The sequence below is a fragment of the Anabrus simplex genome, chromosome 2 (assembly GCF_040414725.1).
Source record: "Anabrus simplex isolate iqAnaSimp1 chromosome 2, ASM4041472v1, whole genome shotgun sequence".
In the NCBI taxonomy this organism is placed as follows: Eukaryota; Metazoa; Arthropoda; class Insecta; order Orthoptera; family Tettigoniidae; genus Anabrus; species Anabrus simplex.
In genome coordinates this window covers 1,023,810,432-1,023,835,578 of record NC_090266.1, presented here as the reverse complement: position 1 = coordinate 1,023,835,578, position 25,147 = coordinate 1,023,810,432, and the positions used below count along the sequence as shown (strand labels likewise).

Here is a 25,147-nt window from a genome sequence, read left to right as displayed (position 1 = left end):
CAGGCTGGACAATGATGCAGCATTCGTAACGCACATCTTGTTCTAGAACGAATCACGCTTCCACAATAATAGGAACGTCAATCGCCACAACATGTACTATTGAAGTCCGGACAATCCTCACTGGGTGCAACAGGCTGCCCATCAAGTACGATGGTGAGTGAATAGGTGGTGTGGAATCTTGGGAGATCGCCTGATTGGACCTTATTTCTTTGAGAGCCATTGGACGGGCCCACGCTACCTGCACTTTCTGCGTCAGGAACTCCCATATCTGCTGGAAGATGTGTCCTTCGTCTTTGCTCGTTCGTAACCATCTGAACGAGAAACAGCAAGGGAAATGGATAGGACGAGGAGGCCATGTTTCCTGGCCCGCCAGAACACCGGATTTAACGCCGTTAGACTTCTTCTTGTGGGAACATTTGAAGTACGTCGTTTACACTCAAGCGCCGGAAAACCCCGACCAGCTCCGACAACTCATCGCGGACGATAGTAAAGGCATTATGGAAATGTGTCTCAATAGGTTATCAATCATTCTTCATGGGCGTATAAGGAAAGAGGAATTAAATCTGCGAGGAAATACTTTAAATATTTTAACTTTGTATCGTATATCGCCTGTCTTGTCCAGCAGCTCATTCGATGTCTAATGATGTCAGTGATGACAATTGCCCATACGCGAGGAGTCCATTTAGACAAATATGAAGCAACTATTTATGACTTTTGAATTCAATACTTCCACATTGCTTCCCCACGCATTTATTATTATTGTAATTAGGATCTAAGCTCAGTAATCAAATAAGAACTGAATACCCTTCAGAGTAAGCCCCTTCTTATCTCTTCAGTGCATATCATGTTAATTTCCTTCTGAACCATTTAACAATGGTTTTATGTAGTTACCCTTATCACTCAAACTGTGCAAATAACGGCATCTTGCATGCACCAGCGTGCACATGTTCCTGTAGCCCAGTGGGGTGTGGTGTGTATGCTGAAGGAGCCAATTTATTATTCTTTTTAAATGTAGCTCCTTGGATCACACCGGGTAGGCTACTCATTCCACTGTAAAGTATGTCATGGTGGCAGGCTTGTTGCTCGCCCTTTGCGCAAGATTTCCTATCAAATTATAGTTAATTTGTTAACGAATCATGTTTTTCCCATTACCGGCTTTCCCCAAATTTTAATTTCAGATTATTTTTACCTCTAAATTATTTTATAATTTTTGTTTCTCTTATGGGATTAAGAAGATTTGTACTTCTCCCTATCATCCTCAAGCTAACATAGTGGAGCGATACCATAGATATTAAAAAATTTTCTTTCAATTTTTCATTCTCACGACCAGAAATCATGGAACTCATGGAGAATCCTTCCAGTCAGCGTACTAATTCTCAGCTTGAATTGGCTCTCACTACACTGTGTCAGGCTAGGGATGTTCATATGCGAACATGTGACGCGCGGCTTCGCCCGGCAAGGTTTAAGCTGTTTGATCCGGTTCTATTAACACGTTCCGTGCGGTTCGGATCACCATGTGCCCCGAAACATGTTACTCTTATCCGTCGGTGCGACCTTCCCAGAATTGCGAAGTAAGTAACTACGGGCTAGTTACGAATTTCCGTTAACTAATGGCAACATAGTGTTCCAATTGAAGCAAAGGATCGAGGCATACTGCTAGTTTTGATCGGCCCACCGGTGACCCGAAGAAAGTTTTTTCATCTTCCATTCATATCGCTTCGGGTCACCCTGAGTCCCGATTGTTGTCTGACCTATATTTTTACGCGGGAATCGTTTAGCGCGGTTACGGCGAATGAAGCCTAGAGTGTTGCTGCCCGCAGATCGTAGATTGTTGTTTAAGGAGTACTACCCTTCTGATATCTGCTTTCTAAATTGCTCTTAGGAAATCCAATAGAGGTTATTGGAGTAGTTATTGACATATTTATTATCTTCCGTATATAATATTTAGAAGCAATTTCACGTCCGTCTTTAGGTATGGAGCTTTCACATTCCGACACACCGGTGGCAAGGAGAAGAAAGAGGGTTAGGACAGCACTGGGGTGGGCCTATACCACGTTCCGTGCGGTTCGGGTCACCATGTGCCCCGAAACATGTTACTCTTATCCGTCGGTGTGAACTTCCCAGAATTGCGAAGTTAGTAACTACGTCCTAGTTACGAATTGCTGTTAACTAATGGCAACATAGTGTTCCAATTGAAGTAAAGGGACGAGGCATAACTTACTGCTAGTTTTGATCGGCCCACCCGTGACCCAAATATTTCCGGGGTCATTTCTGTTTCACGCAGTTGTTGAATCGGAACACTGTCGCACAGGTAAATACGCTGGACTGTCTCCTCAACAATAACGCACACAACAAGTGCACTTGCATTGTTTAGGATTTCATACTAGGGAGTAAAGAAAGTCAAATTCGTCAGGTCACCGGTGACCCGAACCGATAATAACTAAAGGCAGCATCGGGTCACCGGTGGGCCGATACGACGTAACATTAAGTCATCGAAATTCACTGCCGCAGGGAACGTGTTAAAAAACCATCCCCAAAGTTCTGCAGAGAACCAGATCTCCGCTAACCTTTGCACTCGTTGGCTTGGTCCATACCGTATTCTTTCTTTTCTGTTTTCAGTCACTGCGCTCCTTCAACTAGTTTCAAGTCCTTTGGAAATTAAACAGGCTCATTTTTCGCAATTAAAGAAATTTTCATCATAACCTTTTTTCTTGGCTCACCACTGCTTTTGGTCCTCCACACACCACCATCTCGACCTGGACTCCCCATGGATGCACAACATCTCCTTTCCATCTGTCCATTTATACCCTTCACTTCATTTTAACCTCCTACCTCCCCTCTTGTTCTCAACAGTTTTCATTTCCTAGTTTGCTTTCTTTTTCAGGTGTTTCTCCTTTTTCTTCCTCCTTCTCATCGACCATCATCGCTTCTCCGAGATCTGTGCCACCCGAAGGGCATTCATCTCTAACATCTACATTTTTGAACTTCGTCTCCTTCTGCTGCGAGGGAAGGCGAGTGATATGTAACGTCCCCTCCCGTGCTACTACTGTCTACGACACACACTCATTTTGGACATACCTGGCTCACCGGCTCGGCCTTCTCTTTTCGGCATCAGCTGCTGTACTGCCAAGTTTCAACTTGCTCAGGGCCACCAGTTATGTCACAACGCCTCGTCACACCTGTCAATCTACATCTCGTGATATTTCCAGTACCTTCCACAGGCCAACTTTCTCTCCTATATAAGCTAGTATTTTCAACTGACTCATCCAGGATCTTGCACATCTCTCTATTCGGACTTATAACTTCGTAGAAGCTCCAAGTCTTCTGCTCGGCCGGTGGCTCACAACTCTAGCTCGCTACCTCGCCGACCCTACAAAAGAACATAGGCTGACACCGAGTTGGCATTCGGCCTCCCCAACAATGTACACCTGTCATCTTTCCTGATGTCGACCTGGCCGTCTCTGAGGATGTCGTGTTCACCGACCTTCGTACAGCTGGTGTCCAAGTCCATGATGTCAATAGGCTCTTGGACAGCACTACATCCTTGCCACCCACGACGGTTCTACTATATCTCCGCCGAGAGGACGACATGCTTCGACTTCAAGACACCGGTGCGACACTTCACAACCGATTCCACCCAGTGGTACCAACTCCTCAGACCATCCTAGATCAAATCTTCCCAGACCCATCTATTCCTTCCGTCGTATCCGCGTCTCCACCCAGAACAACGCCCTCATTTTCTACTTACCCCACCACCACCACTACTACCACCATTACAACGTACGCTTATACCACTTCCCACGTTCCAGTCACTACGATCTCGATTTGTCATCCCTCGCCTATCATGTCATCCTCACTTACCCCTTCTTCGAACCCCGGACAACCTAGTCCCCAACAACCTCCTACCCCGCCACTGGATTCAACACCAACAACACAGCCATCGCCTTCACCACCGCCTCAAGCAGTTGCCTCAGCAATAACGCCGTTATCACCGTCAACGCAGCCCCCACCATCTTCCCACGGTCTGCCTAGTTGTGTCATCCGTGGCATAGAACCATCCATTTCAAGCCAAGACATCCTCCGAGAACTACACATCGCTGGAGTCTCCGCCCGTCGTGCATCTCGAATACAGACAAGTACTGGCCCAATCTACATAGTACGACTTCATCTACCGACTACAGCTGACGTCCAGCACCTTATTGCATCTGGAGTCTATATTTACCGTCATCACTACAGAGTGGAGCCAACTCGTTCCCCTCCTCAACCAGCTCGCTCTTCTCCTAACAACATCTACCATAGCCCCCGGCCTGCCACTCCATCTGTTCCACCCCCTCAACACGTCTGTCCAACCCCTCCCCAATCTAGTTACCTCGTCCCACCCCTTCCGACATTAGATATGCTTCGCCTTCTCATCACATCCCTTAATAATCTCACATCTATCCTCCACCTCCTCCTCATGCATCTTCCTCCCGGCACTCTCCTCTAATCTTCACCTCCCGCACACTTCTCCCCTACTTCTATCTCCGTAGCCTTCTCTTATTTCCACAAATCGTCTACCCATCTTCCTCTTCTATCACATCCCACTTTCTTGTCCCCTCTCCCGGCCAGGGAGATCGCGACAGGATCTAGGGGGCTCGCCCCGTCCTTCGGGCGGGGAATGAAAACCTTCCACCAGCAGCAACCTGACTCATCAGTCCGGGATTCCACTGTGCTGGTGTGTGGAGGCTCGCCCTTGTTTTCTTTGCAGCGTGCTGGTCACGCTGGTTTTAACTGGAACTTTTTCTACAAGGCAGATGGTGAGCTAAAAATGTTAGCCAAATTTTAATATCCTTTCGGTGGCCTTCATGCCTTATTGGAATTTTTGCCTGGCCATTTTAAAACTTTCTATTCTTTCGCTTGTGCTATGGCAAAGAGTGTTTAAATATGAAGATTTAAAGTGGCTGAAAACGCAGTGACTGACACTGTGGAGCGTTCTATCCTTCCTTAGTGTTTTCTCCCTTAGTTCTTTTTTCTTTTCCTTTGTCGGTTGAGTTGCGCGTCCCCTTTTCGCTTTTCCTCATCCCTATCCTTTTCCCATTTGGGTTCACTTTTTCTTGGTGTTAATTTTCTACTTCGGTGTCATATGTATTCGATTTAGTATTCATCCTCTGAAAATCAATGTTCAAAATAATTTAGTGGCTCAGAAACAAAAATAAACCTAATTAGTTGTGTGTTGAATTTACTCTTTTTTGTGCGTTTTCAATGTTTTTTGTGTGTTCTTATTTCTTTGTAAAAGTGACTTGGCAATACAGTACTTTGCCGGGCTGAGTGGCTCAGACGGTTAAGGCGCTGGCCTTCTAAGCCCAACTTGGGTGGTTCGATCCTGGCTCAGTCCGGTGGTATTTGAAGGTGCTCAAATACGACAGCCCCGTGTCGGTAGATTTACTGGCACGTAAAAGAACTCCTCTGGGACTAAATTCCGGCACCTCGGCGTCTCCGAAGACCTTAAAAAGTAGTTAGTGGGACGTAAAGCAAATAACATTATTATTATTAACACAGTACTTCAATATATTCACTTATATAAAAACTTGAAAAATGTTCTCATTTGTTTTGTTCATACCACGGTCCTCTTACCTTCTTTCTCACGCTTCCGTCAGCATATTTGGTAAGACTACGATCCTTTATGTTTACATATATTACAGCATAGCAAAAAGGCACAATTACTTATTTCCTTCCAAACTGCACATATCAGGGTTCTATTCGATTCTGTTTCTTACATTTAGAAGAAGATGATTTACGGATAGTGATAAACGAAATGTTGGAATTTAGTGAGGACGATTGTGATCATAGCGAAATGAGTTCTGCCTAAGGTGAATTCATATGTGACGGGAATTTACTTGGAAAAAATACTGCAGCTCGAATGTACAGGGTTCGGGCCCAACTGGTGCGAATTTTCAGCAGTCGCGAAAGCGACAATTCGTGTTTTGTTCCAGTTCAAGTAACGATCATGACAGTGACATTGGGGACGATGATAGATATAATATTCCAACCAACGCAACGTATTCGTCAGCTTAGACTGAAAACGTACAAAGAATGTCCCGCTTTGTTCCAAAATTCCGTCATTATGTAAAGGGAGAGTTTTTAGGGTAAAAAACGAGCGAAATATTTCAATTACTTTTGATGATGAGATACGCCAGAACATAGATGAACAGGCAAAGGATGTCCAGAAGAAAATCGCACATAAAACCCAGTTTAGTAAGATGAAACGAAGGAGTCGAAATCAAGAGCGTGTCCGGACAAATGAGGACGAAATAAAGTTTCTTATGAGTATACTGTTACCACAGGGGATTGTACAGAAACCTAAATTAGGACATTATATTTCTCGCAATCGCTTGCTGACATCGCCTATTTTCTATGAGGTGATGACACAGAAGAGGTTTTCCACACCGGACTGAGTGGCTCAGACGGCTGAGGCTCTGGCCGGCCTTCTGGCCCCAACTTGGCAGGTACGATTCTGGCTCAGTCCGGTGTTATTTGAAAGTGCTTAAGTACGTCAGCTTTGTGTCGGTAGATTTACTGGCATGAAAAAGAACTCTTGCGGGGCTAAATTCCGGCACCTCGGCATCTCCGAAAACCATAAAGGTACTTAGTGGGACATAATGCACATAGCATTAGGACATAATGCACATAGCATTATTATTAAAGAAGAATTTAGATAATGAAGTGCCTGCTTAGTCAGGCTGCGACGTATACCCATCTGACGCGAATATTTACATGTTAGTGCTGAACTTCCCCTGTTTATTATATCTTTAATAGTACTTGCTGTAACGGATTAATCGATTAACTTAATTTCGAATAATACGGTAATTTTCGAAATCACTAGTGATTCCAGTTCACTTAAATCGCCTCTACAATGCATCGCGATTTGCCACGACCGATGTAATTTGATTTGTTACCCAAGGAGACAAAGGGTGAGAAACTTGAATTTGCTTATTCGGAGTGTATTTGTCATACAGCCCTAGGATAAATGAGTTCAGTCTGTCAACCTTTATCATCAATGTCATTAGTCAATAGAATGTCATTCCACGGCAGTTGACATATTTCATTTCGTATTACCCCACTGTCAACATTTTTGAAATCCCTTCGCAATATGTACTTGGCTTTGTATTTTGGTACCTTGAGTGAGTAACATAAGTAAAGGAGATCGTAGTTTGAAATACCTGGTGCAGCAAGCTGTCCTTGTTTTAACACTTTCTGGTGATTGTCGGCCCTGCATTCTCCTTTATATGAAAGCAGCACACATTAATAATATTACTAATAATAATGATACTAATGACGATAATAACAATAATAATCCAGGTGATGACCAAACTACTGCTGATATTCATTCCTGAGTAAATCAAGTAAAATTTACATTCAAAAATGTTCGTGCGAACGATGTGAAGCATGGAATTTACTCCCTCAAGTAAGATGCTCCGGGTAATGACGACAAACCTTCATCATTCATAAGAAAACATCATTGGTGAAATATTACCTATTCTGACGCAGATATTCAATCAGTGCCTCGTACAGAGAGTAGTCCCAACTATGTGGAAGTATGGTATTGTCATTCCCATTCCTAAGAAAAATTCACCTAGTTTACCGTCATATTATTACCCTATATCCATTCTCCCACCCTTTTCCAAAGTACACGAACAAATCCTTGTTTATTTGACCAAGTATGCATTGCTTGACCCTTACCAACCTGGTTTCAAGAAAAAACACAGCACATCGACTGTCTTATATAAAGTAACTGATGACATCCGACACACAATGAACACTCGGCAAGTGACTGTACTGGTTCTCCTTGACTTTTCTAATTTTTTGGACACCGTCGTTCTTCAACTGCTACGTTCGAAATTGGAATCATTAAATTTCAACCAGACGGCAATAATCATTTTCAGTTCCTACCTCAAAAATCGCCGTCAGTGTATCACAGCAAATAATAACAGATCTGATTAGCTTCTGTAATAGGACCATTGGTATTTGCATTTTACATACACGATGTTACCAAATCAATTACACACTGCAAGTATCATCTGTATGCTGATGATCTCCAGATCTATTGCCGCTCAAGAACTGATAACATTCAGAGTGCCGTACGGTAAGTTAACGCAGTTTTAAGTCTTCTAAGTAATCATGCATCGAGTAACAACCTCAAAAGTAATCCCCTTAAAACGCAAAGAATAATCATAGGCCTTCGAAAACTTACATAATTACGTATATTATTATTATTATTATTATTATTATTATTATTATTATTATTATTGGCGTTCAAATTCAGTCACTCGGTTAAAGTGTATTATGTACCTTTCAGAATTACGTATAGATAAGGTGAATTTGAGATGGCAAAATTGTAACTCACCCTTCAGAAATCTTTCTAAAGCTGTTTGGCTGCATGTGACTAATGTTGTCTCCATTGTCACACAAGAGTTTGGACAGGCTAGCCTTACGGATCTCAGTTAGCTGGGCTGAAACAGCCAAACGGAAATGTCAATCAACATCTAAATACACACGCTTGTTATGTTCATTAAAATCAGCACTCATAGTCTATTGCATTTTCTATCTACATAAGGCAAATTGGGAAAGGAGCTACACAGTATTCAAGTGAGTGTCTCGTCTATTACCATTTAGTTTTTAGTTTTTCTTGCTAGTGGGTTTACATCACACCGACACAGAGAGGTCTTATGTCGACTATGAGATAGGAAAGGCCTGGAAGTTGGAAGTGGCCGTGGACTTAATTAAGGTATAGCCCCAGCATTTGCCTGGTATGAAAATGGGAAACCACGGAAAACCATCTTCAGGGCTGCCGACAGTGGGATTCGAACCCACTATCTCCCGGATGCAAGCTCACAGCCGCGCGCCCCTAACCGCACGGCCAACTCGCCTGGTCATTTAGTTTTCAACTAAGGGACGTTATTTATTCTGGCGTCTGGCCATTGAATATCAATGAAATAGTGTATCTAGTCCAGTGTGTTGTTGAATAGATAGATTTAATTGACCAAATATTGTTACATGTGAACTACGGAGAAATGGGTGATGAACTGAAATAGGTTCCAGTCAAATTTAGTGTTTATAGTTGCTGGCTACAATATAAATGAGACATAACAGTGCAAGGAATATCTATCATAAAAATAATATGTGATGAATTAAATGAAAGTGTTACATGATTCTCTTAACGACTATAGAAATGAACAACACTGCCAATAATTTTAGTATTGGAATAAAGGAGATCTGTTTTCATTTTTACATCTTCATAAGAAAACATCATTTAACCTCCATTCTACCGGGTAATGTTCAATGCTTTGTCATTATCTCCTACTGGATGAACGTCCCTTACAACATACTAAGCATTGTCGGTATTGTTTTGTGTCACATGCGTAACAACATTTGAGCTTCTCTTTAAATTTAAACCAATCTTGATAACATTGAAGTACAACTGAATGTTTTAGATTCAAAAGCTTCTGAAGATCATTCTGCATATTTAACATGGATTTTGCTATATTATACGTATTTTTAAATATACGGTATTACTTACAATTGCTTCTGGATCCCTCCATGCATATTCTGGTGATGTACATTGTACAATACAGTTTCATCAATACTCTATAAAAGAGCGACTTCCTCATCAGTTTATGGAGTTGATGTAAGGGAATTTGAATCTAGAGGATTCGAATCTTGTGCATCCTAGATCCGTAATCTTCAACAGAATCAGAACTGGCATCTGCTGAGTATTGGCATATCTCAGAAACCATGCTTTGTGTCCATATTAATACATTATATAGATATTTATTTATTGAAATGCTTATAAAAATAATTAGCTTACTCGATAAGTTTACTCAGAGTATCAAATACAGTGAGTCATTATTAGATCAGTCGCCGTGCGGTTAGGGGCGCGCGGCTGTGGGCTTGGATCCTGGAGATAGTGGGTTCGAATCCCACTGTCGGCAGCCCTGAAGATGGTTTTCAGTGGTTTCCCACTTTCAGAGCAGGAAAATGCTAGGGCTGTACCGTAATTGAGGCCACGGCCGCTTACTTCCAACTCCTAGCCCGTTCGAGTCCCATCGTCGCCATAAGACCTATCTGTGTCGGTGCGATGTAAAGCAACTTGTAAAAAAATGGCCAAATCTACAGGAGTTCCAACAGCAAATTAACTGGAAAATGTCCAGGAAAGAAAAGGTTTACTTACCTTCTGTAAATGAATTATGGAAGTCGGTGAACTCGTAGAAAAACCTGTCTCCAAACTTGAAGCGGTAGAACTGCTCTCCCACAATGCAACGGAATGTAGGGCCCACGAGAGCTCCACGCACTGGCGTCTCCAAGAACCCTCCGATGAAGAGGTCCACGTCATTTGGATCTTCATAGAGGGTCTTCATATTCCGAACCAGCTGAAAACGCACTAGCATTAGCTTCGCGGGATAAAATATTAGCTGCTAATGGCTATCTTAACTGTTAATGCGGGAAATCAGTGGTTAAAATGGTACATGCAGCTCACCTCCATTGGAAGTGGGTCTGAAATGAGCTGCATCACCTCGGGACGAGGAAACGCGTTTCCTTCCTCTACTCAATAGAGGATGGGTTCAGGTAGAAGAGTAAATATAGCTGAGAAAGACGTTACTTGTTCTCCTGAGGGGAGTATAAACGAAGAGGAAAAATCTAGACAACAGAATGTCTAATATAGAGTTTAGGGTGCAAATAAATGTATTCGGTACTGTGATTAAATATAAAATGTTATACGGTTCAAAGTAAGGGATGCAGGAAAGGAAATCGCAATGCTTGATTCAGTCGCTAGTAGATTTAGTAAATTAATTACAGGTTTAACCTAGATGTACAGAGAATAGTGCTGCAAGGTGACTGTGTACGGATATTAGTACAAAGGTGGATGTAATAAAGAGAGTACGTAATACAATATTTATTAAGGTAAAAAGAGGAAGAGGAGAAATTATAGATATAGATTACCGGCACCAAGTGAGGTACCAGGACGGATATTGGGCGGGCAACTTAAATAAATCACTAGAAGGAATTGGATTGAGGAACTGTTGGGACCATATTTAAAAAAATATATAGGAAAGTGGCACAGAGATTAGCAGATATATAAATACATATACTAAGAGCTGAGGGGTAATAAATGGAAAAGTCTGGAGGAATTCATTAATATATATCCAGGAATGAGAATAACACACGATAAATTAACAAAACGTGAAACATGGAAATGATATAGTGGCTGATGCGAGTTTATAAAAAAAGTAATTTAAAGGATGATAATAATATGAAGACAAGAAATATGTTAACAGTAATGCAAGTAACAATATGAATAAAATGTTCTAATCTTGTGATATAAATGTACGAATATATGTTTATTGTGTGAAGGCGCTTCAGCCACTCACGTAACCACTTTGTGGCGTAATTTCACCAATTATGTTATATTAGGCGTTATTTCCCCAAAATGCTTCCAAATTCACATTCTCACGTCCCAACGCTAGCTACGAAGCAGACCGCTAATAAGGATTCCCCGTCGGAGGCCTGATTTAGACGGCCAAATTATTATTAAACTACTGATCGTTTTGGGTTCCGCACTACAAGTGTTAGTGATTGGCGGGCCACACAATCTGACGCATCGCTAATATCCGTAGACCTAGTGGATCTTAAGATCACAAAATTGGAAGGGGATCGCCTCTCTGTTTGCCTCCCACTCCTTGTGAAACCATATAATCTTACACTTCTGAGGGTGGCTTGGTAGTCGACACTGAGTCTCTCAAGCAAGCACACGGCCGTTCTGTGGTCGGACTCTGTTTTGTCTTTTTGGAGAAACCATGAAAGTAAACGGGAGTGCATAGAATGAGTAAATTTTCGAGTGTATTATCAGTGGAAAACTGTAATTGAACGATAGTGGCGTTTGAACTACGGATCGGTCGCGACGCGCCGCGCAATTAAATAAACTATATTCGCATCGTGAAACCGTGACGCTGTATCGTGCCGAATGTCGGACGAAGAAAACTGTCCTCTAATCAATCTCTTGTGGTAGAGAGAGAGATGGCGGTGTGCGCGTGAATAAACTGTAAAATCGTGTGGATATACACGCGGGTAACGAAGCACGAAAGTCCATGTAAAATAACATAAATCTAACTCCGGGTGTAAATTATAATGCTAAACTACGGAGTAATTGTCGTTCAGTGTAGAAAAACAGACATACGAGACACGGTTTTAAACATAGGAACCCAATGTCGCGCTCTTTTAAATTTATTAAATCGTAGCAGTGTCGAAACAGTGGTTACTGTACTAGCTTGGTCTGATTGAAGTAGCATAGCTTGGCCGGAATAAGATTAACAAATATTTAACTTTCATACTGGTGGTGAAGGCAATCATAAGATTGGAAGTGGAAATTTAACTGTGACATGTGGAGGAGTTTTTGTGAAACGTGGTGTGATTAGTATTGTATCAGTGTTCGCGAACTCAAGACCTATGGATACTTCAAGAGTCATCGAGGGACATTTGGAACCTATGACCTACCACCGCAGAGACATGGAGTAGACTCAGCCTCCGAGCCTCTCGAGGCTCGAACCATGGAGGACCCGTCATAATGTTGAGTACAAAGTTACGACATTGCAATGCTAATATTACTTTTGTAAATAAGTAGAGAATGTAAGAATAGGATTAGTATAATTTGATAAATATTGAATTGTCAGGGTAGTTTTCCTTAGAGTGATCAGTGGGATTTTCTTTTATTTGAATTACATGAGGTTATTTGGGAAGGAAACACTTTAGTCCAATCTATTTAATTGCATGGGCATGTGTTGGATTTATTTGTGATCAAGAGTGCTTTAGGAAAGAGGGAAAATCTTTAAATATTGGTGAGTTAATGCAATAGCTTTCCTCTGAGTTAATTATTCAATGTGAATCAGGATCGGAGGACGGTAGGATCTTCACCACTGCCTGTGGACAGTATTTTAAAAGTGAGAATAGTAAAAGCACTCTATTCATAATGTAAATTTGTAGTGTAGATTGCATGTTAGATTAAGGAATGGCTGTATGACCTGTGTGTGAAGAAGGCGCCGGGTCCGGATTCGAAAGTCCATCCTCCCAAAAGAAGCTAGGTCCGTGTATATTTTTATATTTTTTATCTGAGTTGAGATTAAAGGCTGTATTTTATTTAAAGAAAATTCACTTCATTTCGAGTATACAATCTCATACCTTTGTTAAAGGTAATGATAAATTTTTAGCTTGTGAGCTAGGGGAAACCGTGGTTAACTCTTCGGTGTAAGGAGCTGTGTCTGAACTCCGGCCTTTTGTAAAGTTGAGAAGAATCGAAATGATATAGCGGCATGGTACTGAGAGATATTTAAAGAATTTAATGATCACAGGAGTTGATTTGAGCATTATGAGTGATGCATCAGTGTTATTGTGTTGACATAATTAGCCGCTGAAGATGCATTGAAAATGTATATATTTGTGGAGATGCTTGTTTGAAATAATGTTCCTGCCTCGTGTTGTGGGCACTGTCAGACTAAGATTTATGGCGGTCCATAGGGCTGCGAATCGAAGGGAAATGTTGAAAGAAAGGACAAGCGAACAGAGATCTCAATGCTGGTTTTAAAAGGCAGGGTTCTTACACACAATTTCCAGCTTTTAGCAGTAGATGTATTTCTATTTGACTTCCGTATTTGTAACAAGATATGAGAAAATTAATGTCTGTATAATTAATTATTACCCCTATTGACGCGATAGCTAGGGTTTTTCTTTCAGGAACGTTAATGATGGCGAAATCGAGGCCTCCACTTCGAATCCCGGGGCACATGAGGATCATTAGTCACACAGCAACGTGTAAATACTAAATGCAGCCAATATTTGTGCAACATGTTTTCTCTTCCAGGTGTTATAAGTGTTTATATATTATTGCTTTGTTGAAAGTAGATTTCGTGAGGTTCATTTATAGTGTTGATCAGGTGAAAAGGTTTAGACCCTCGTGATTTTGCACTGTTGGTCATCAAACGTGGTGATTTGTATTCACCAAGATTCAGTTTATTTCTATTATTCGTGAGTTATATGTTGTAATTATGTGGCCCTGGGAGGCTTGTGCTCGTACCTCGGAATGGAAGGGATGCGATTGACCTCGCACTGTCGTGAGGGCATTTGTCATCTCATGTGTTTGGATTAGTTGTTTCAATCCAGATGGGGCGGCATTTGTCACTAGACAGAAAAAGTCCCTTGACTGTTGATCTCTATGGCGCATTGTCCCATGTGTTCATGACCCGGTTGGGGTAAGTTTGCGGTGTTTCATGGTCCCATGAGCTACGGGGGGTTGCTGAAAAAGGTCTCAGTATGGGGTAATAATGACGAGGTTTTTTAACCATATTTGTGCAAAACACAAATTAAGGCTCACATCTATGGAGTCAAAGTCAATATTACGTAAGATCGACAATAATTATAACTTTAGAATCCTGTTCTGTTTTAATATTTGCACAGGTTTTTTAAATATTCTTTGCATATTGTATATGTTCTAGTCAGTAGTACTTCTGTTCATTGATATGAACTCCGTAGTGTTTTCCTTTCAGATTAGCTTTGTCTGTCGATTGTTGGTTTCTTAGTTCGTTTCTTTTGGCTGTAATAGGTATATGCCTAGTTGCCAATCAATTGAATACTCTTCCCTCAGTTTCTGGCGATGCGGAACTGGAGTAGGGGAGTATTCCACTTTATTCAACGCTCAAGCAGTAAATGAAATCTTTCCTTCGCTTTACAATGGAGGGGTATGAAGACCATGAGATACTATGTTTTATTTATCCTGGGAAAGTTAGGGATGTACTCACTTTCTTACACTTAACTAGTCTTAACCTATTACACTCTTACTAATAACTATTACTTTCAAATTACGCAAATAATAATAAGATGAACACAAGAAGTATGTTAACAAATAATAGTGTGAATAAAATATTCTAAGCTGGTGATATAGAGATAGAATCGTATCATATTCACAAAACACACACAGTGCGTACATAACAGACATATGAACATTAAGTTCGAGTCGGTGTGAACATTAGTAATCTTAAAAAATAACTTAATCTAAAAGTATTATATTTACTAATTGAAAGAATGTGTCAAGAAGATACAGATTTCAGGAAGATACCGAAATATCGCCTTCATTGTAGTGGTGAAGAGAAGGAATAGTGAAAAGTGGAAGAAAATGATCTATGAAAAGAGAGAAATAATGATGAGGAGAAAATACAGTACGAGGAGGAGTTTTGAGGGGACAACTAGATGATTCATTCATGTTTTCCCATTATTTCAACACAAGCTTGTTTAAAAGCTTAGTTGCTAGATGTACTTATAACGTCCACTGGTAGGAGATTCCATTGTAGGGCTGCGGAACGGTGAATGATTCAGTGTAGATTGTTGTTATGTGTACAAGAAGGGGTCAGGTGTTGCAGGATCGGGTATTTTTGTTATGGTCAGTGCAGAGAAGTTTGATGCGATCACGGAAATAGGTTGGTTGAGAAGTGTTAAGAATGTTATGCAGAAAGCAATGAGTATGAAGTGTGCGGCGCTCTTGCAAGCGAAGCCAACCGAGTCACGTGTACGGTGGAGTGACATGATCAGCGTAATAAAGCTTACAAATAAATATCATACAAACATTCTGAGCATTCTGTAATTTCCTTCCTCATTCTACTGCAAAGTTGTTATAAACTATGTCGCAATAATCAAAATGAGATATCGCAAGTGATTCAACAAGGATTTTCTTTAGTTCAAAAGGGAAAATTTGCTGAGGCAATGCAGCGTTCCGTATATTTTTCTACACACATTTAGCGTGTGGGTAGACCAGAGCAGTTGTTCGTCAAATATTAAACAAAGATTACTAAGGTTTTGGCTATAATGTAAGAGAGTGTCATTTAACGACAACTGTGATAACTCTGTTCGATTTAGTTTGTAACCAATAATTATTATAGCCTTGTATTTTAATGGATTCAATTTTCAATCCTTAAATTTTGGCCCATGTGTCTATCTTTACCAGGTCTTCATTTAGTGTAGTGTTTCTGAGTGTAGGTTTTCGGATTTACCACACACACACACACACACACACACACACACACACACACTTATATATATATACTGTACAACGGAAGTCATCTGCATATAAGTGATATTTACAGTGTTTAGTCTGAAAGCTCAGCTGTTTTCTCTTTTTCTTCCTCTTCTATTTTCCATCAACTGTAGGGTTGCGGGAGAGAACTGCGTTGCATATGTGGATTTGGCCCTGCTTTACGGCCGGATGCCCTCTGATTCCAACCTATATGGAGGGATATACGTAATTACTATTGCATGTTTCTGGGGTGGTTGGTAGTGTTTTGTGTGGTCTGAATATGGAGAGGAGTGTGATGGGACAGACACAAAAATCCGGACTCCGAGCCAAAAGAATTAATCAGAACCGATTAAAATTCCTGATCCGGCCGGGAATCGAACCCGGGACCCTCAGATCCAAAGGGCAGTACGCTGAACATTTAGCGAAGGGGTCGGAGAAGCTATGCAAAGAGAAGAATATGAGGCCTAGTTCAGGCCCTTGTTGTACGCCCACGTATTTTCCCTGAGGATAATTGTGCCGGAAAATAAACTCACACAAGGGAAGGATAACAACATACACAAAACGAGGACCACTGAAGGTAATACGGACAGACGGACAAAAGGATATGGAAAACGGTGGACAACCCTACGCGGGAACGTAAGGTGGTGACGCTTAAATTTTTGAACTCGGTCAATCATGTTCCTTAATGTACAGTTTATTTGAAATACGACGTCTCTCCTTTGAAATTACTACTGATAAAGTACACAATTTAATGAAATACAAGATTCTTAAATTAACTATTTCACTGTGGGAGTGCGCACAGGCAATTGGTTTCATAGTACTTAGAAATCACATGTAAGCTAACGGACATCAAGTGGATTCTAAAACATGATCATGAAATGACTTCCATACCGTTCGACGGCAGCATATCCAATTGTAAACCTATTTTGGAGTTGAAGATTCCTTTAGTTCTACCGGAAACAGGCAATAAAGAAATTTATATTCATTACATTTATATAACGATTTACACGGTAATGTTGCCCGCTGAAAAGCATTATTGTGACTAAATTAAATCATCGAAGATTAGAGACTGTCCCAGATAGTTCCTGCAGGAGAAACAAGTTAATTTAGGACATGACAACGAAAATCAAATTTATATTTTCCCCATCAGGCCAGACTCCCCTTTGGAGCGAGACCTCGAATGAACCCCGTCCGCTCTGACTGATAACCAAGACGAGAATCTCGGACGCTATCTCACGTCTTAGGATAAAGGCTCCCCCAGTTAGTACGCGGTAACCTACCAAAACAACGGAACTAATCGACCAGTCACATGCGGAATTTGGCTAGGGCTGTGTTCGCATCTTCATAGATGAGGGTGGAATATTCTCAAATCCTCTTATATTGACTAGAAAACCCGCAACAAGGGTTCTTTCTGGCATCATTGCCACGCTCTCTGATGTTCTCCAGAATACAGTAACAAGGATTCCTTCCGGCGCCAGCAAGACGTGAGAACGAAATAAACAGACTTTCCTTAGGGTGCCCAAACAGTTCTTTTCTCTACATTACCGCGCCGAACAAAGATCCCGTTTCTTTATAATACTAATAATAATAATAATAATAATAATAATAATAATAATAATAATAATAATAATAATAATAATAATAATAATAATAATAAGCTTTCCCCTATACACACGCGACCCGAAATATAATTTTAAATGCGTTTTATAAACCGGTACAGTAGCATAGAAATGTCAAGAATGAGAAAGTTATAATTAGTGAATCCAGTGTCAGTTCATACTCATGGCTGTTGACTGGAGCAGATGTGGTTCTGAAGGTCACAGGTCCTCGGCTCTTTGCTCTAGGGAGCAGATACTACTTCCGTTATAAAATGGAATTGCAGACAGGCTTCACGGATTCAACGGCGGCACTTCCATTAACCGCACGGAGATAATGCCACCACAAGAATTGGTTTGTGATTATTATTATTATTATTATTATTATTATTATTATTATTATTATTATTATTATTATTATTATTATTATTATTATTATTATTATTATTATTATTATTTCGGGGTGTGCATCATGCGGAACGTACAGGATACAGTAATGAGAATAAAACGCCAAATGAACCATTCATAAACAAAGTAAAAATATAGCACTAAAGAATATTTCCTGAATACCAATTTCATTAAATTTGAAAAACAAGGTTTTGGGGCACTTGTCATATTTTTCTTCTTCTTTCCTGGACGAATGTGTGCTCACAATGGACACTCACAATTGTCACTCAGGGTTGGCTCTTCAGATCCCTACGGTTGGATGTCTTCGTTACTTGAATGATACTTCTATTCAAGACACTTTCGGCTGAACGCCCCCATGTTGCTCTTGGACGACCGCGTCCTCTCCTTGGTTCCTCGATTGAAAGCGCTCTCTCAACGGGATGGTCTTCATCTCGACGTTGTACGTGACCGTACCAGCACAACTGCCGCTCCTCCAATTTCTCACTGATCGGGGCCGTATTAACTGATCCTCGCATATGCTCATTGCGCACTCGGTCCAAGAGAGTGACACCCTCTAAACCATCACAGCATCCGCACCGTCGTTACATGAATTTGCTGATCATGCTTCTTTTGCCTTGCCCAACACTCGGAGCCGTTAGCGAGGGCAGGTCTAACAACAGTCTTATATATCTTGCCTTTCAGCTTTATAGGCATCAGCCGGTCACATAAGACGCATGTTAGCAAACGCCATTTGGTCCAACCAACGTTGACGCGATGCTTCACGTTGTCATCAATCGTTCTTATCGGTAGTAATGAATGAGCCCAGGTACTTGAACTGATTCGTCACTGTCAGTGGTTCACTCGCTAAGAAAATTGTATTGGGAGGCCTTTGGACTTCCCGGCTTGGCGAAGTTACAGAACTTATACTCCGTCTTATTACGGCTTATTCTGAGTCCAGTTGTCTCCAAAGATTTTCTCCAAAGTTCTAAGGCTGCCTCACCCCTTCACGTGTTTCACCAATTAGGACGATGGCATCTGCGTATAGAAGGATCCATGGTAGTTGCGTCATCAGTTGTTCTGTGAAAGAGTTAATAACTATACTGAATAAGGTTGGGTACAAAGCTGGACCTTGATGATCACCAGCCTCAATAGGGAAACTCCCAGAGATACTAATAATAGCCTTCACCTTTGGAGAAGGACGGACTTACATGTCCTGGATCAGCCTCACATACTCCTTCGGAACATTTTGGTGTCGCAGTGTAATCCAAACGATTTCGCTACGAACGCAGTCCAACGCTTCGAAATCAACGAAAACCATATGGAGATATTCGTGAAGAGCACGAAGTTTCTCCATCAGTATTCGAAGAGTTTGAATCACATCACTAGTTGAGACTCCACTTGAGAAGCCACGCTGGTTCCTATGGATGTTTATAATTTTCTTGATGCGACTTGCAATGACACGTTCTTAAATTTTGCGCGTGTGGAGGTGAGTTCAATGCCTATATAGCTTCCGCGTTCTCTAACATCTACCTTCTTCTTGAAGATAGGCACAAGGTAGCTTTGGCGAAATTGCTCCGACATGGGTGTGCCAGCGAGGATCTTATTAAACACCTTAGCAAGCCAACAAATGCCTTCAATGCCCAGAACCTTCCACAGCTCAGATGAAATGTCGTCAGTTCGTACTGATTTGCCATTTTCCATTTTTGACCATAGGCACAGGGCCCTATACCGGACATTGAAGAACTACTATGTCCCTGGGGAATTCTTCATTTAACAACTCAGTGAAATATTACTGCCAACGGTTTTTGATCTCGGATTATTTTGGCGTTAATATATTTCGTGGCAATGATGTCTCTGGAATGCTTTTAACGATGGGAAGCAATCTTATAGATTTTGCTCACACCTTATGGGTATCGAGGCCATCATAGAATCCTTGAAAAATCTCTAATTTAGCTTTAACCACAATCAGTTTTGCAGATTTCTTAGCCACTTTGTAATACCTCAACTTGAGCTGCAACCCTTCTAGGCTGTTCCTGGACTTCTACCACTCTTTGAAAGCAACTTTCTTCTCCTTTAGTTCTTCCCGGACTTCTTCTTTCCATCACCATGCCTCCTTGTTGATTTTCAGTCTCCCTTTGGGGCTCCCAGATGTTGTATAGCTGTCATTGTGCAGTGGTTTTGAAATCTTTCCCGTTGTCAATCTGCACGGGTACCGTCTTCTATATCCTGGGTACTGTATGCCTTGAAGTCATCAGTAAAACAATGAGATGCTTCAGTCTCTTGTAGCTTGAACCATTTGGTATTTTGTATACCTAAGTTTGGTTCGAAGCGTGAAGGGCATCTGAGATTTATCTCACCGACAAGAAGTCTATGCTGTGATGTGAGAGGTTCTCCTGGTATGACTTTGCAGTCAAGGAATTGTTTCAGCAGTTCATAGCTGCAAAAGGACATAATCAATCTGTGTGCCAACAGTTTTGTCATGAGTTTGAGTCTTGAATGTGCTAAGGTGTTTTCCCCTTTTCTGGAAACAAGTAATGGCTATTGGCAGATTAAATGCGGAAGACAGTTGAAGAATCGCCTGTCCTTGATCGTTTCTTTTTCCTAGTCCAAAACCTCAATGATATATAGGAAAGTCTTTGGCAATCTGTCCAACATGGCCATTAGGGTCACCCAAAGCAATTATGTGCTCCGTCTGGCGGCAGCTGTTGCAGCATATATGCTCATAATTTTCCAAAAATTCCTTCTTGAAGGTCTTACAGCGACCTGTTTGAGTCGCGTAAGCAGAGATTATGACCAGGTAGATATCGTCATCCATCGCAAGTTGTATTACTGTCAGGCGATCGCTTATCCTGTTAGCTGATATCTTTTTTTTTTTGCTAGGGGCTTTACGTCGCACCGACACAGATAGGTCTTATGGCGACGATGGGATAGGAAAGGCCTAGGAGTTGGAAGGAAGCGGCCGTGGCCTTAATTAACGTACAGCCCCAGCATTTGCCTGGTGTGAAAATGGGAAACCACGGAAAACCATCTTCAGGGCTGCCGATAGTGGGATTCGAACCTACTATCTCCCGGGTGCAAGCTCACAGCCGCGCGCCTCTACGCGCACGGCCAACTCGCCCGGTGTTAGCTGATATCAATCTGGTTGTTAGGTGTTGGGCTAGGATTATGCTGACTCCATTTCTCAAGTTATTCACACCATTATAAAGGAGTTCGTACCCACAGCCAATATTTCTAGATTTACTTCCTCTCCATTTTGTCTCCTGTGGAGCTAAGATGTCCCATCTGCGTCTCTCCATATCATCAGCCAGCTCAGAAGTCTTGCCGGTAAGTTTGCCGGCATTTCTTGCACCAATTCTCATTTTTGGTAATTCTATCACCATCTTATCAGTTTTCGGGGCAACTGTCACGACTTTTACCTCACTTTTGCGGGGAGCTGACCTATCCAGAGCCTCAATTTTACGGGAAGGCACGCTATAGTGGGCCTCACTTTTTAGGAGAGGCTACTTATCCGTTATCTTTCTTCTTATAGAGCGTACTCTCATGATCAGTTGTAGTTTGGCAAATGTTTTACAGTCGGTTGCCGCCTGACGCCAGGCCAGATTGATCTCACTGACTGAGACCCAGACAATGGGTGTTATAACCTGGAATAAACGACCTGTGTGACTTCTAAGTGCGATGAAAATCCTTCAAGTGGGCCGAAATACGATTCTTTTAAATGCATCTCCCTGCAGTTTCCCATTCACTCTTCATGTGGTACATCGACTGTGTAGCGTAGCTGATTGGAGCGATCACATCCTATCCTATGTTCAAGGTTACAGAATTGAATTCCGGTGCTGTCGGTTAATATTGAAGGGTTAGGTTTACTGACACGTTATAGGATTGCTTTTTAGGGCAAAAATCCGCAAATGCAGCGTCTGTTAAAATTCAATAACTACGCTGAACACAAGTCATGAATCATGAACTATGTGATACTACTACCGTTGACATACATCTAAATATATTTTCCTGTGCTGAACTATCTTCCATGGTGAATGAAAGCTTTCGTATCGAATGGGCTTCAACGATGCATGGTGTGTAAATAACGTGGACCCCACTATCGGCAGCCCTGAAGATGGTTTTCCGTGGTTTCCCATTTTCGCACCAGGCAAATGCTGGGGCTGTACCTTAATTAAGGCCACGGCCGCTTCCTTCCAACTCCTAGGCCTTTCCTATCCCATCGTCGCCATAAGACCTATCTGAGTCGGTGCGACGTAAAGCCCCTAGCAAAAAAAAAAATAATAACGTGGATCACCAGTGAACATGAGGTCGTGAAGTTCCCTTCCTTTACTCACCGAGTTGCTCTCGCCCCTTAAAGCGCCGAGCGGGCTGGCTATGAAGATATTTCACTCTGAGGTGACGATACCTGCTCATACTCATCTTTCACGCTGTCCTTGTGTTAAAAGCGAGTAAATAAGATATGTGTTAATTTAGAACTGACTTTCCAAATTACAATCGGAAGTCACCTATTAACCTTACAGTCCTCTGTTCCAAAGAAGTACAAGTACACCAACTAATTTAGACATCAAAATAAAGAAGGTTGTCAGAAATGGTCACAGACGAGTTCAAGAGAATAGTGACTGCGATGACACTCACCCCTAAAATAAAGAAGTGGTTAACTGACTATAGGACGTACCTCCGGTGCTATGGTGTCCTGGAAGTCCTCAAAGGTGCTTGCTCGAGCCAGTCCACAGAGCTCCCTGTAGTCGTTGTAGGGAGGGATTCCTCGTTCTCGACCACGTTCAATGTCCAGGGAGCTGATGTCAAAACTATCCGAGGTTCTATCACTCAACTGAAAAAGTAAGGTATAATTAGCATGCATCTTCCATAGCGTGAGCAGCCGGAAGATACTTGTGTGACATTACAACAATATATGGGTATTATCACCTAGAATAAACGACCTGTGTGACTTCTAACTGCGATTAAAATCCTTCAAGTGGGCCGAAATATGATCTTTCTTAAATATCTCTCCCAGCAATTTCCCATTCACTCCTCATGTGGTACACCGGCTGTGTAGCGTAGCTGATTGGAGCGTTCACATCCTATTCTCAAGCTTTACAGAATCGAATCCCAGCGCTGTCGATTAACATTGAAGGGGTAGGTTTACCGACACGTTATAGGGCAGCTTTTTGGGGCAAAAATCCGCAAATGTAGCGTCTGTTAAAAATGAAAAACTACGTTGAACACAAGTCAGGAATCATGATCTATGTGCCACTACTGCCTTTGTTTAGACTAGACGCCATGTAACCGTGGTTACTAAGGGAGCAACCTAACGCTTTCTCCCCTACTAATACTGGAGATAGTGACATATATTTTTCCTAACTGTTGGGTTGCATTCTGCGTCGCCAAAAACACAGTATAGGGACCCTGCTTGGGTCAAATCATGCAGTTAAATTTCATCTCACATGTTTGCATCATCTGCCGTGATTTGCGCGATGAAAAACCACTGCCAACTTTTATGTTGTACGTGAAAGTCACTACTGGTGCACATCGCAATTAAATGTATTAATATTTTTCTTCAGGATTGTAAATCTGTAAGGGCAATACTAGGTAAAAGGAATCGTTGCATGTTCGAATAATTTATTTAATAACGTAGTTCAAGGAGGATGACGAAGGACATTCTGCAAGCAGGGGTGTTATTATTTCGTCCATTTTCATTGCGATGTACAAGACACAAGGAAAATCTCTCAGAACCCCTACAAAAACGAAAGAAAATCTGATCTATAAAGCTCATTTCAAGAATCTATGATTAACAAGTACGAGGCACTGGAAATGTAGGAAGGTGTGAAGCAGCAATACTAACAAGAGTTGATAAATGCGTGGGAGTAAATATTTCAATCTTGTTATTGTAATAAGTTTTTAAAGCAAAAATTAGGTACCACACTGTTCAAACATTATTCTTGACTTTATGGTGGTACTGTTCGCATTCTTTCTGTATTCATACTGATTTCTGTCAAATGTGAATGGTATACGGTATATCTGCATTTGTGTGTTATTACACAACGTATTCGGTACAGTCAAGAGAGGATAATGAATTCTAAGAAAGGTGCTCGATTTGTCACAATTGGTAACGAACATCAAAATCCTGCAGTGGAATCGATAATCTTACTGCGCAACCCCATTGCAAGGTTTGTTTATTGTAAGTTATATCAAGGAAAAGTAACTTCACAAGCAATCAACTGCAAGATTATTAATGGCAAATTACGTTCAGGTAAGGTAAACTTTCCTGGACGAGACTTACATTTTTATGAGTGGTGAATACTCGTGTATTATGTGACTGTACAAAAAATCTTCTTAACTTCATTACGTGCATTTAGTTTTAAATGTACATTTCTCTTTCAGGACCGCCCACATGCCCATGAAATAAGCCGCAAAATGTTGGAGTTATTGTTTCAGTGATTTGTTAACCTATTTTTGAGGGCAGATGTCTGGTCATTATTACTCGCGAAACAAAAGAGGGCTTTTTTACCTGATATGTGTTCACAGTAGTTGCCCTGTTATTGGGTATTAAAGTGGACAGGATGGTAATATCATTCAAGAATACTGACACTTCTTAGTTGTGATTTATTTCATTGAAGCTCTGTGAAAATATGATGCAATATATGCTAAATTTGATCGTGTAGATATAATTTGATAAAGTAATATCCTTGATTTGATATGGTGTTTTAAACCTTTAAAATTGTTTTCTAGAAAACATTCATTTTTAGTTGAGTCACTATTCTCGCTGAGGTGCGATATAAATTTTTAGACCAAGAATTAACTTCAGAAATATCACTTGATAAAAGCAATTTTTTTTATTGATTAGGTTTGTATTGTATTTGACGGTCTCAACCTGAGGCAAGCTGAAATAATTAGTCAGTGTATGAATGTTGCGAGACATAAACAGTTAGACTTCGTTTAGATGTGTTTATTCTGAGGTGGGTGACTGATCGTTATTCATGCTGAAACAAAAGAGGGCTGTGTACATGGCATGCGTTCAATCAATCAATCAATCAATCAATCAATCAATCAATCAATCAATCAATCAATCAATCAATCA

General features: G+C 41.1%; 1 protein-coding gene across 1 annotated transcript in view; it reads right to left on the bottom strand.

Annotated features, from left to right (window-relative positions):
* LOC136864648 (peroxidase) overlaps positions 1-25,147 on the bottom strand; it is a 331,409-nt gene that overhangs the window by 39,966 nt on the left and 266,296 nt on the right. The window contains exons 11-13 of the mRNA XM_067141918.2: positions 22,745-22,900; positions 10,208-10,406; positions 8,384-8,489 (exon numbers count right to left, since the gene is read on the bottom strand). Coding sequence (XP_066998019.2) covers positions 8,384-8,489; positions 10,208-10,406; positions 22,745-22,900 — 461 coding nt within the window. The remainder of the gene's footprint in view (positions 1-8,383; positions 8,490-10,207; positions 10,407-22,744; positions 22,901-25,147) is intronic.